General features: G+C 33.3%; 1 protein-coding gene across 1 annotated transcript; it reads left to right on the forward strand.

Annotated features, from left to right (window-relative positions):
* Positions 1-9998, forward strand: LOC123890853 (protein HASTY 1). Its single transcript, XM_045940560.1, has 22 exons — positions 1-456; positions 882-986; positions 1075-1218; positions 1325-1405; positions 1498-1567; positions 3422-3492; positions 3567-3730; positions 3831-3902; positions 3995-4232; positions 4650-4712; positions 4807-5082; positions 5568-5681; positions 5808-5934; positions 6022-6191; positions 6277-6378; positions 6806-6909; positions 7006-7300; positions 7703-7911; positions 8127-8630; positions 8739-9033; positions 9189-9372; positions 9590-9998. Exons 1-22 carry the CDS (start codon positions 355-357, stop codon positions 9667-9669), a joined length of 3570 nt encoding a protein of 1189 aa, XP_045796516.1. The 5' UTR covers positions 1-354; the 3' UTR covers positions 9670-9998.
* Positions 9999-13061: the final 3063 nt, after the last annotated feature.

Here is a 13061-nt window from a genome sequence, read left to right on the forward strand (position 1 = left end):
GACTAGCCTAACATTAATTTATTAATTAATTAATTATAATAAAAGATTTCCACTCCGACCAATTTATGAAGTATATAGTCCCCCATATCAAAAAATTAAATAAACATTGCAAAAATTGAAAATTGCGAGAAGAAGGGTAACACAGCGTAATACACAAGCAGTAGTAACGTTATAAAAACCGATGAACAAATTCAAGCTTAGTGTGTGGACTTAGAGAAAAAGTGATTACTCAAAAAAACCCAAACAAGACTTGTGTTGACAAAAAAGCGATTCTCTCTTTTCTCTCTGCGAAAGCAAAGGTTTCTTCTAGTTACAGCAGAAGAAGAAGCAGTTACATTCAAGCTTCAACGAAAAATGGATGATAGTGTTAACAATGTCGCTCAAGCCATAGCCACCGCTCTCAACTGGTCTTCTACTCCCGATGCTCGTCAATCCGCTCTCTCTTTTCTCGATTCCGTAATTTCTTCCTCATTTTCTCGTTCCCTTTTTCAATTCATTTTTCATTTCAGTTTTTTTTTCAATTCACTCGATCATATCAAATTTTGTATTCAATTACTTGAATCTTTGTTCACAAGAAACCCTAATCACTGTCAAACGTATAATTCATAATTCATAATTAATTGCTGTATGTATTCACCTTGATTGTAACATTTTATGCAGTTTAATTGCTTTTTTGTTTATTTTTTTATTATTGATGATAATGACCTAATTAAGTTTAATTGATAGATAGCTTTGTTTGCAACATTTTGTGCAGTTTAATTGCTTGTAATCAATCATAATTTTTTACTGCTACAGCTTACTAGTATTGCTACTTTACGGTGGTGATGATTGGTTAACATTTGAATATTTGCTCAAGACTAATCGATTTAAATTTTCTTTAGATGAAAACAAGTGGTGATATAAGGACATTAGCAAACACATTGTTCCTTTTGGTGAAAAAGAATTGGTCAGCTGAAATTCGGTTGCATGCTTTCAAGATGCTGCAGGTTGAAGTTTATATGATGTTACTACTTTCTTTTGGTGTTTTTTAGTGATGTATCCTTGTGTCTTATGTGAGAATATATTTGTATACAGCATTTGGTGCGGTTGAGGTGGGAAGAATTAAACCCGGAAGAGCACAAGAATTTTGCAAAGCTCTCGATTGATTTAATGTATGAGATTGCAGATCCTTGTGAAGATTGGGCTCTTAAAAGTCAGACAGCTGCTCTTGTTGCTGAGGTTTTCACCATGATGATCTTCATTTTTATTTACATTGCTTATTGTTTTGTCACAATTACAATTTTGCTTGGTATAAAACTATATTTGTTTTTTGGTACTTTCACAGATAGTTAGAAGAGAGGGTCTTGTTCTATGGCAAGAAATGCTTCCATCTTTGGTTACTCTATCCAGCAAGGGTCCAATACAAGTAAGTTTCAAGTTTTTGCTATTGTGGCATTTTTGTGCTTGGTTTGTTCTACTTCTATACACTGTTTTTTAATGATTTGAAATTACATACAGGCTGAGTTGGTTTCAATGATGCTGCGGTGGCTTCCTGAGGACATTACAGTCCACAATGAGGACTTAGAAGGTTTGTAATGTCTTGAGATTTTCTCATCTAGGTTTTAGTAAGTGGGGCTCATATGTACAAATTGAGTTAAATAATCAAACGTGCTCCATCTGTGTTAGACAATGGAGAAATATGAGTTTTCTAGCAATAATTTTGGACACCCAATATTAATAAGCAAAGCAAGGGGAGGGGACACATTAGTATGGCTTGTTTATTACATTATCTCTCTGAAATGTTTTCCATCTGATACCATGAAAAATTGAATGTGTGTACCATGGTAGTTAAAATCCCGATTTTAATCCTAAAATCTTACGATTTTACGATTATGTTTGCCCTCAGCGATTATGAGTACACGTATAATCCTATTCTTGTGGAATTAGGTGGAATTCCGATTTGAATAGTAAAATCTTACGATTTTGCGATTATTTTTGGCCTCAACTATTATACGTACACACATAAATCTTCTAGCAATTTAGCGATTATGCTTGCGTCTGGCTGAAAAAAAATCTTCTCCCTTGTCATTCTTCTGTTTAATTTCCAAATGGCTTCAAACTCTCATGCTAATAAATTTACATTTACATAGTATTCAAATGTGATTTAAAGTTTTCCTTGTCTTATGCAATTTTATATGCATATATATATGGATTTATATGCATATATTTGAGTTTTATGAATTTTGTATAATCTTATGATTAATGTTACGATTTATGATTTCACTTCCCCTTTCCGATTTTACGTAAAATCCCGATTTTAACTATCTTGGTGTGTACGTGGGTGAATAGAAAGCAGACAGTGAATACATAGAAAGAGGAAGAGGTTGATGGATGTAATGGGATCGGCTAACTTGGTGATTGTCAGGATCCCTGTCTACATTACTAATAAAATAGGTGTTTTACTCGGTACCTAAAACGTGATGTGGATCGTATCGCACGATTTCACAATTTTTGATCCCCAACCATCCAGATCTTGCGCAAAATTGCAGCCAGCCAGGAATTAGGTATGATTGCCACTCAAACTAGAAAAATCTGTAAAAGCGGCAATCTTGAGCGAGCTGTGATTTTGGGTCGGATCTGTGACCCGTTTAGCTTAAAAAGGGTTCCTGATTGAAAAACCTGCAACTGAAGGTTGTTCTCTGCTGAACTGAAGTTGCTTTCCACTGGTTGTCTTGTTCGTTCATCCACTGTGCACAGCCTGCCATGGATGCTGCTTGCAAGCCCCCCTCCTCCCATCTTGCCGCTGGACATGTGTACTTTAGACTCCACTGCCGAGACAGACACGCATGTGGTCACTTATTGTGTTTTCCTTTGCTGTGGTTTGTTTAAATTTTAACTAGAACTGGGATTAGGGTTTTTATGGGCTTGTGGTTTGAGCCCATTTATGTTTTCTCTTTCGGCTAGCGAGAGAAGATTTAAACTCGTTTGGACCAGAAAAATAGACTAGGTGAAATGAAGTAATAAAAGGAATGAGTAAAGTTAATAAAAATTAGTTTTCATATAAGGCATTCTGTGTTTTGAATTTAGTTAAATGCTTGTATGATTTAATTGTTTTTCCTTATTTATGTTATTTTATATACTTAGGCACGTGCGCACGCACGTGTTTGTTTTTTTTATAGAATTTTTTGTAGGATTTTACAATCCATGTTATGATACGATTTTGATTGCCCTTCCTGATCCTTACATAAAATCCAAATTTTGACTAACTTGGTTGTACTAGTAAAAAAATACAAAACATGAAATCCGAAGCCGAAATTCATGACAGGCACTAGTAGATTATGACTGGTTGCACTTGTAAATAATGAATATTTATTTAGTCTTGAGTGAATATCTGTATGTGAAATGTTATGTGTCCGTCTTACTTGAAATATTGATGCTTCAGGTGACCGCCGGAGGCTACTTTTACGCGGGCTAACTCAATCATTGCCTGAAATTTTGCCACTATTGTACACTGTATGTTTCAGTTCTAAACCTCATTACAAGTTATTTGTTAAGCATTATTGTTAATGTTGTGATGCTTGGTGCAGTTACTAGAAAGGCACTTTGTAGCCGCACTAAATGAAGCTGGTAGAAAACAGACTGACATTGCCAAACTGCATGCTGCTGCAGTAACAGCTACTTTAAATGCCGTAATTGCATATGCTGAGTGGGCTCCATTGACCGATCTTGCTAAGTCTGGTATCATTAATGGGTACGTATCTTACCTTGTTTACTAGCTCAGTACAATATTCTTGCATAATCACACTTGTTTTATGTTTCTGCCCACCTTGTGTTTCTGTGACTCCCAACAGTTGTGGTTTCCTACTATCTGCTCCAGACTTTCGTCTTCATGCATCTGAGTTTTTCAAACTTGTTTCGTCGAGGTATGCATTATAGAGCCCTAACGGTTGATATATTCTGATGACATTATTTTTCTTTTTAATTGATGAATAATATTTATGAATTGTGATTGTAGGAAGAGATCTGTTGATGCATCTGCTTCTGAAATTGACCAAGTTATGAGGGACATCTTTCAATTATTGATGAATATATCTAGGGATTTTTTGCACAAATCTGGTTCAGGTCCCAGTTCTATAGATGAGGGTGAATATGAATTTGCTGAATGCATATGTGAAAGTATGGTGTCACTGGGTTCCTTTAACTTGCAAAGTATTGCTGGAGATAGTGGCATACTTTCACTCTATCTAGAACAGGTAATTAATGTATAATATAATATTAGTAATACTAAGTGTGTAATATTGTGCAGCTAGGGTTAGGGAAGTTTGACTTAATACGGCGTATATTAATTGTGGTTTTGGTTTCTCTTTGGTAATTTTGTTATAGATTTTTTTAATCTCCATATCATTCATTAATCTCTTGGCTTTTGTGCTGAATAAACTCTGGAAGAGATAATTGCAGATGACAGAATATCGTCGATTCACAACAGATCTTGCAATTTTTCTCACATAACTTTTTTGCCAAATCACAACTTGATTTTCTTTTGTTCAACTCATGTTGCTATCATATGCATGGATGGAAATTTTTGCTGTTTCAGTTTATTTCTATTTTACATGAACACATGTAAATCTTGCATTTCATCACTTAACCATTTCATTTTATTTCCTCTCCAGATGCTAGGATTTTTCAACAATTACAAGTTTGCAATTCATTTTCAATCCCTGCAATTCTGGTTGGTATGTTGCTGTTGTACAAAAGTACTGTCTGGTGGTGCTTTTTTTCATCATATTGTCGTATCTCCCATTTATTGCCTCAAATCTTTACTTGCAGATGCTAATGAGGGATATAATGTCAAAGCCAAAAAATTCAACTCATTCAGCTGCTGACAGTTCAGCTGTTAGTGGCTCAGGTTCTGAGAATGCAAAGAAGAAGACTCTAAGCTTTGTGAATGATGATTTTTGTGGTGCAATGTTCGATACTTCTTTCCCTCGCTTGCTCAAACGAGAGAAAATTTTGCCTGGAACTGCACTTTCTTTAGGGGCATTGGAGTTGTGGAGTGAAGATTTTGACGACAAGAGTAAATTCAGCCAGTATCGTTCTAGGCTGGTATGTCTCATAGCCATATACAAAGTCGCATATTATTGTCTATCATACATATTATGTTTCCCATTTGCTTACAGGAATAATTCCTGTTATGGAACATCTTTTAAGGAAGTTTCTACTTCTGAATTTATTCATAATCTGTATTTGAAGTTCTAAGATAGTATTTGGAAAGTGGCTTGATGCTTGCAATATTTCATTGGTTGATGTTATAGAAGAGAGTGTTTGTGTAATTCACCATTTGAATGTGTAAAATGGAAGTTAAAATGCAAAGACTCTCCCTACTCTATTTATAGAGATAAGAGGAGAGGAGCCTGCTGTAACTATAGTTAGTTAAAGCTGTACAAAGCTATGAAATAACAACAATCTAACAGAAAGAAAAATACAACACGTGAAAATACAAAGTAAAATTAAACTCTCATACCGCCTTATTTCTATTTGATTTAACCCTTTTGAAACATTTTTTACTGACGAGTGGTTTCTATAAACAGTTGGAGCTGATTAAATTTGTTGCTTCGTACAAACCCCTGATAGCTGCTGCTAAAGTTTCTGGAAAAATTGATACAATAATCAAGAGTTTCTTGGTTTCACCAGCGCCAACTCAGGTTTAATTGTCTTCTATTTAATTTTCAATTTAATTTTACGATTTCAGTCTCTAAGAAATGTCAGCTTCTCACCATCACTTCATGCCTATGTGTTGATTGTTGTTGGTTCTGCTTCTCTCGTTGTAGGACTTAGCTGTGTTGGAAAGCATGCACTTGGCTTTAGAGAATATTGTAAATGCTGTTTTTGACAGATCCAGTGATATTGCCGAGGCAAATGCTGAAATTCAGTTTGCTTTATGTAGAACATTTGAAGGTTATTTTAGTTAATTTTCCATATTTTGCTGTTTTTGAGTTTGTCTAGTTGGACCTTTGTAATGATTCTGGTTATTGTGTCTTGAAGGTTTACTCCAACAATTTATTTCCTTGAAATGGACGGAGCCTGCACTTGTGGAAATACTTGTTCGCTATTTGGAAGCAATGGGCCTCTTTTTGAAGTATTTTGCAGATGCAGCTGGCAGTGTTATCAATAAACTATTTGAACTTCTAACATCTCTTCCCTTTGAAATGAAGGTTCCCTCAACAACCCCTTTTTCATTCTTACTTTCAACTGTTGAGAAATTATATGGCAAGTAAAAGTTATATATTCTCTTTGTAGGATACGTCAACATTAAGTGCTCGGCATGCAAGGTTGCAGATCTGTACATCATTTATTCGGATAGCAAAAGCTGCTGACAAAAGCATCTTGCCTCATATGAAGGTGCATTTGTTAAAATATCCATCGTTGAACAGTTGCAATTAAATGGTTATGTTCATAGAACTTCACACACTGGACAAGAAAGTTTGTTGAGCTATATAACTAACCTTGATCTAGTTATCAGTTAAATATTATTTAAGCCAGTTTTGAGTCGTAAGTCATAACATAATAGAAATAATACAAATATGAAAATTTGTTTTCTCAAAAAATCTTTGCTGTTATGGTATTAAATTATTATATTTGATGATTCAATTTTTGGTTTGATTTGTCAACATGTGTTTCATTATTGGGTTTCAATTATTAAGCTTTGTTCTCACCAGTTTGGGTTTCATTATTTTGTACACTTGAGTACAAGTTGAAAGTGCCCCACTGCATAGAGTGTAATTTGGGAGGCGATTTGGTATATTCACCTTTACAAGTTTGTATGTAGGGCATTGCTGATACCATTTCTTGTTTGCAAAGGGAAGGTCGTTTACTTCAGGGCGAGCATAATCTTATAGGCGAAGCTTTTCTTATTATGGCTTCTTCTGCTGGGTAATGATAAAAAAGAATAGATCATTAGTTTTTGATATATACTCTGTCAAAATTTATTTATCCTTATCTCACTTGTTATTTCTTAATTTGACACAGGATTCAACAGCAGCAAGAAGTTTTAAAGTGGCTACTAGAACCTTTGAGCCAACAGTGGACACAACTGGAGTGGCAGGATAGATATTTGTCTAGTCCACATGGTTTGGTTCAGTTGTGTTCAGAAGCGCCAGTTATGTGGTCAATTTTTCACACAGTTACATTCTTCGAGAGGGCACTTAAGAGGAGTGGGTTGAAGAAAGCGCACGGACTTTTAGAAAACAGCTCAACATCAGATTCGACTACTTTAAATCCAATGGCCTCTCATGTATTATGGATGCTAACTCCTCTCTTGAAAGTATGCATAATTCCCTGAAGAGTCTGGCCATGTGTTTGGTCTAGTATTTTAAATCAAAATGGTTACTATGTTTTCAATCTTGTCTTTTCATGAACCAACTGTCCAAGAAAGCTTAAGCTATTTGGTGAAGTTGTTGATTTTTTATATTATATGTCTAACATGTCCCCTCACTTTAGTGCCCTTTGAGGTTGAATAGTCGATAATGAACAATCCTGCTCACTTTGTTGAAATTGAATTTTTTATTAGAGAATAATGGAGTTGGATATGTTTAAATTCTAGATCACTTGATTACAGAGGCTTTTATACAATGTCATTAACCATCTCAAAAGTTTAAACTGTTAGGAATGGTTTTATATTTTATTTTTAACAGTATTAATAATGTAGTATGTTTTTAATTTCCAGCTACTTCGAGGCTTACATTCTCTTTGGTCTCCATCTATAATTCAAACTTTACCTGGAGAGATCTCGGCTGCAATGGCCATGAGTGATTTTGAGAGGTTCAGTCTTCTTGGAGAAGAGAACCCTAAATTGCCAAAGAACCCTAAGGAAGGATACGGTGAACAGAATGAATCAGACATACGAAATTGGTTTAAAGGCATCAGAGACAGTGGGTAAGCATGTATATTCAATTTTTATTTTTTATCTATAACTTATAAACTGTTCCATATCTGGTCGCTCCTCCCTGTCAATTTTGTTTTTGCACCAAACATCAATAAAGATCAAATTAAGTCCCTGGTTAAAATAAGAATATTCTGCATCTATGACATCTTCATTGTTCTTTATTTACGTCTCCATACCTTACTAAATGCGTCGTATGTATTAATAGATATAATGTATTGGGCTTGTCAACAACCATTGGGGATTCATTTTTCAAAAATTTGGATGTACACTCTGTTGTCGTTGCCCTAATGGAGAATATACAGTCAATGGAGTTCAGGCATTTGAGGCAGCTTGTTCATTCCATTTTGATTCCTTTGGTTAAACACTGTCCTGTGGATATGAGGGAGATTTGGCTGGAAAAGCTTCTGCACCCATTATTTGTTCATATTCAGCAAGCTCTTAGCTGTTCATGGTCTAGTCTTCTGCAAGATGGTAGAGCAAAGGTTCCTGATATCTGTGGCTTTCCTAGTGGATCAGACCTGAAAGTAGAAGTGATGGAGGAAAAAATCTTGAGGGATCTCACACGTGAAATGTGTTCACTCCTCTCTGTGATTGCTTCTCCTCCCCTAAACACAGGAATCCCTTCTTTGGAACAGTCTGGGCATATTATTCGTTTTGACATGTCTTCTGTGAAAAGCTTGGATGCAGTTGCATCATGCTCTTTGGTTGGGTATGCTTTCTACTTGTTATGGAATATACTTTATCTTTAGTCATTCTTTTCTATTTTTAACTTCAGTTTGGAAGTGTTTTTTTCTCATTATGTCTTTACACATGACAGTTTCCTTCTAAAGCATGAAGGTCTTGCCCTTCCAACACTAAGAATGTGTTTAGAAGTTTTTACATGGACGGATGGTGAAGCCGTAACAAAGATTTCTCCTTTTTGCTCTGCGGCGGTAGCTCTTTCAATAGTAACAAACCATACTGAACTCATAGAATACGTTTCGAGAGATCTTTTTACATCGGTTATTCAAGGTTTATCCCTAGAATCAAATGCAATAATCAGTTCTGATCTAATTGCCATTTGCCGAGAGATATTTGTATATCTCTCCGATAGACACCCAGCCCCCAGGCAGGTTAGTTGTTTTCTATGATTTGGTTAGTTTTCTTAGTACATTTAACTTTTGGAATACACTTCAACACTTGCAAAGAATCCTAGACCTTGGGTATTGAGTAATATCATATTAGGTTTTATGTTCATATTACTAATATGCATTCACTCTTTTTTTAGATTTTGCAGTCTCTCCCCTTTATTACTCCTCATGATTTACATGCCTTTGAGGAAGCTTTAACAAAAACGTCAAGTCCAAAGGAACAAAAGCAGTACATGAAAAGCTTGCTTCTATTGGCAACTGGCAACAAATTAAAAGCACTTGCAGCACAGAAAAGTGTGAACATCATTACAAATGTTTCTAGTAAGCAATAACTTTTAATGCATTTTGTTCTTTTTATATTTTACTTCTCCAACTTTTGCAATGTACAGTTTAGCATTTATGTGTTATCAATTGTTGAAGGGTTCCCAGGAGTGTGGTAGCTTCCATATACCGCTATGTTTCTCGGCTGTTATTAGGAGACATCTAATTTTCTAGTAATATTTTCAAAATTTTAACCTTTTCTGCTTCTGTCATGCAGTGAGACCACGCAGCTCGGCCAATGCTCCCGAATCCAATGTTCATGATGGTGATGTTGTTGGTTTGGCAGCCATTATCTGATTTTATTTAGTGCTCATGGAAGGTTTTGTGTACAGGAGTGAGCTCATATTGAGAACATTTGGCTTTTTATTAGTATTTTACCAACATGGTGCTAAATCGTCTCTTCCCCTACAACCTTTGACTGAATGCGAAATCGGGTGGGAGTACAAATATTTGCATGTCCTTCCTCTGCACTTAGCAACATGTGAATCTGTTACACAGTATGCAGATTTTTTTGTTAGTGTATAAGCTCCAGTAAGCGTAGTAGAGAACCACAGTTGGCAATTATTCAGACCATTGTAATTCAAATTTCAATTAATTTTTTTAGAATATAGATTAAATTTTTATTACATCTCTAAATACTAAAGTTACACAAAGCGCTGGTTAACTAGGATCTCTAAACCTTTGTGATGAGGGAAGACTTTTCTTCAAAGTCAAATCTTAACTGTTATTCCATCAGATTTCATCTCATGCCTGTATACTAAGGCAGTCATACTTGTTTCAACTAAGGTGATTTTGAGTTGAATTTAGACTATGATGTGGAAAGTACACTAAAATAATTGGGAGAACCAGATTGAATATGATGCTATTATTTTAAACGGTAGAAGTATTTTATTTTCACACTTTTCCAATTTTTTGGTAGTTTTAACAGAGAAGCTTAAAATTTTGATGGAGATTTTAATTGTAGAGGTTTTTTTTCCCATGTTTAATGGTAAAGAGATATTCTTACATGGTCATGTGATAAAATAAATTACATTTGGTCACACTCGCAAAAACTATTATATCATTTAATAATTTAAAAAGTAAATATTATTTAATTATTTTTTAAAATACTTATTTTACTTTTTGTGTGTGTGATCAAATACAATTTATTTGGTCACGTAACCATTTAAGAATATCTCAAAGGTAAAAAACTTATTTTCTCTGTACACAATAGCTAGAGTCGAACAATGATTATTTAAAGAGTCAAAATTTCGTACCACTTGAACTTGATTTATTGCGAGTATATATAGGACTTCATTACATTTTTTTTTCTCAAGGGGTTTCTAAATTTCTTGGGTCTCGGTGCCCTTTCTTTCACACAAAAAAAAAAACTAATTTCTTTTTGACCATCAGTGTCCAGCTCATTGGATCGTCTAATTTGATTTTTGGGTTTCCAACCAAATTTAATAATTATCCATCTTCAATTTCAAAGACTAATTTACTAGTTTTGTAAATTTCAAAGGCTAAATTGTCTAATTCCTATAAAGTTTTTAAAATAGGAAGTTTGTATTGGAACTTGTGAATTTTATATTAAATATATACTCCATCCGTCCCAAATCTTTAGTCTTTTTAGCTTTTTAATTTTGTCCAAATTTTTTTGTCTTTTTAAGAAACCAATGCACATTTAATGATACTTTACCATTTGTACCCTTACAAAAGTTAAAACATTAATTAAATATATTTTCTCTTTCTTAATAAAGTAAGGATAAAAATGACTTTACTTATCATTTCTTAATCTCCGTGCAAAATTCCAAAAAAATTAAAATTTTGGGACGGAGGGAGTAACTTTTTAATAAATAATCGTTGTTTTCAAATAGAAAGTCACTAGTTTTGGTTGCTCATATTGCACGTGTTAGACCTTCCTATAATTACAAAGTAACTTTTTGTATAAATAATGAATGGGTTTTTCAGTACAAACTTCGAATATAATAAGAGTTTAAGGGCCTGTTTGGTGCACAAGATAAGAGACAGGATAGGATAACTGTATCATATCCTGCCGCAATTCAGTGTTTGGTGATACAGCAGGATATGATAAGTTAATCCTGAAACTTATCATATCCTGTCTCTCTAGTTATAATTCTTATCCTGAATTTGAGCTGGGTTACCAGCAGGATAGGATAAGAAGAAAAAAAAATTACTGATTTATTTTATAAAATATATTTTAAAATATATAAAATAAAATATATAAAATATAAATAATAAAATAATTAATTTTAAATATATATGTAATTTTCTCACAGGGGTAATTTTGTAATTTAAATATTCTAAAAAATCAAAATTTTACTAAAATTACAATATTTTAAAGTAAAATGATTATTAAAAAATTGACAAATAGGGATATTAATTTAAATTTTATAAAAAATTAAATATAATTCTTTTGCAATAATAGTTTTATTATTTACGTATGAGATATATCATATATTTATTTGGCTTATCCAACATGTATATATTATTGAGTTATTTATTTGATCATGATTCATATAAAAAATTAAACTTGATTATTTTCTCATGATTTTTATTTTAAATTATATAAAGTTATTTGATTACTTATTTATATTTTTTATTTATAAAATTCAAAGTATTACAAAATAATTTAAAAAAAATAACAATTATTTTACAAGAGTAATTTTGTCAATTATATATGTTATATATCTTATCATATTATTATGAGCAATTATGTATTTAAAACAAAATATAATAGTTATCATATTTGTTATCCTGTGTGCACCAAACATAGGATATGATAACTGAGTATAACTGTTATTCTGCTGTTATCATATCCTATTCTTATCCTGTTTTATATCCTATCTTGTCACTATGCTATGCTGCGCACCAAACGGGCCCTAATGGAATTGAAGATTGAAGAGAAATCATTCAAGCATACGATCAAACGGTTTTTCAGTTTTCTAGAAAAGATGTAACCAACATTTGCATCTCCAAATAAAAATTAAGGAATACAACTAAAATTTGTAGTTAAGAAATAAAATAATCAAATGATTATAATACAATTAAGGAAATTAAAATTTGTAGACGGTTTTCGAGGGGTTTCTAAATTTCTTGGGTCTTGGTGCCCTTTCTTTCACACACAAAAAAAAAAAATGGTTTTCACCATTAGTATCTGACTCACTGGACCGCCTAATCTGGTTCGAAAGTCTCCAATCAAATTTAATAATTATCCATCTTTAATTTGAAAGATTAATTTACAAGTTTGTAAATTTCAAAGACTAAATTGTGGATGGGTTTTTCTATCACATGTAAATTTGCACGACAAACCCTTACTATAATTACAAAGTACAACTTTTTGTATAATAATGAAAAAGAGAAATCATTCTAGCATAGAAGCATAAGAATAACTGGCTAGCAATTTTTAGTGCTACTACATCCCAAAAAGAAAAAATATCCAAAAACGATTCATTTCAACTATCCAAAGCACAAATTTCTTTTCCCTTATTCAATCCGTTATGGAAAAGACTAAAGTTACATCAAAAACATTAACATGACAAGAAGGCATCATCTGTATTCCGCGGGCAATAAAGTAACCTAGCATTACTATTCTTTTGAGATAAACCAAAGTATCCTCCGCGCACAACATGTCAGTGCAAAGTCAAGTTAAATTCCTTACCACGGCGGAAGAAGTACTTGTTTTGAAA

Source organism: Trifolium pratense, linkage group LG6, assembly GCF_020283565.1.
Source record: "Trifolium pratense cultivar HEN17-A07 linkage group LG6, ARS_RC_1.1, whole genome shotgun sequence".
NCBI classification, from domain to species: domain Eukaryota; kingdom Viridiplantae; phylum Streptophyta; class Magnoliopsida; order Fabales; family Fabaceae; genus Trifolium; species Trifolium pratense.

Coding starts and splice junctions, on each gene's coding strand:
- LOC123890853 (XM_045940560.1), top strand. CDS start 355: ATGGATGATAGTGTTAACAATGTCGCTCAAGCCATAGCCACCGCTCTC. Junction 457..881: donor CTCTCTCTTTTCTCGATTCC/GTAATTTCTTCC, acceptor AATTTTCTTTAG/ATGAAAACAAGTGGTGATAT. Junction 9,034..9,188: donor GACACCCAGCCCCCAGGCAG/GTTAGTTGTTTT, acceptor CTCTTTTTTTAG/ATTTTGCAGTCTCTCCCCTT.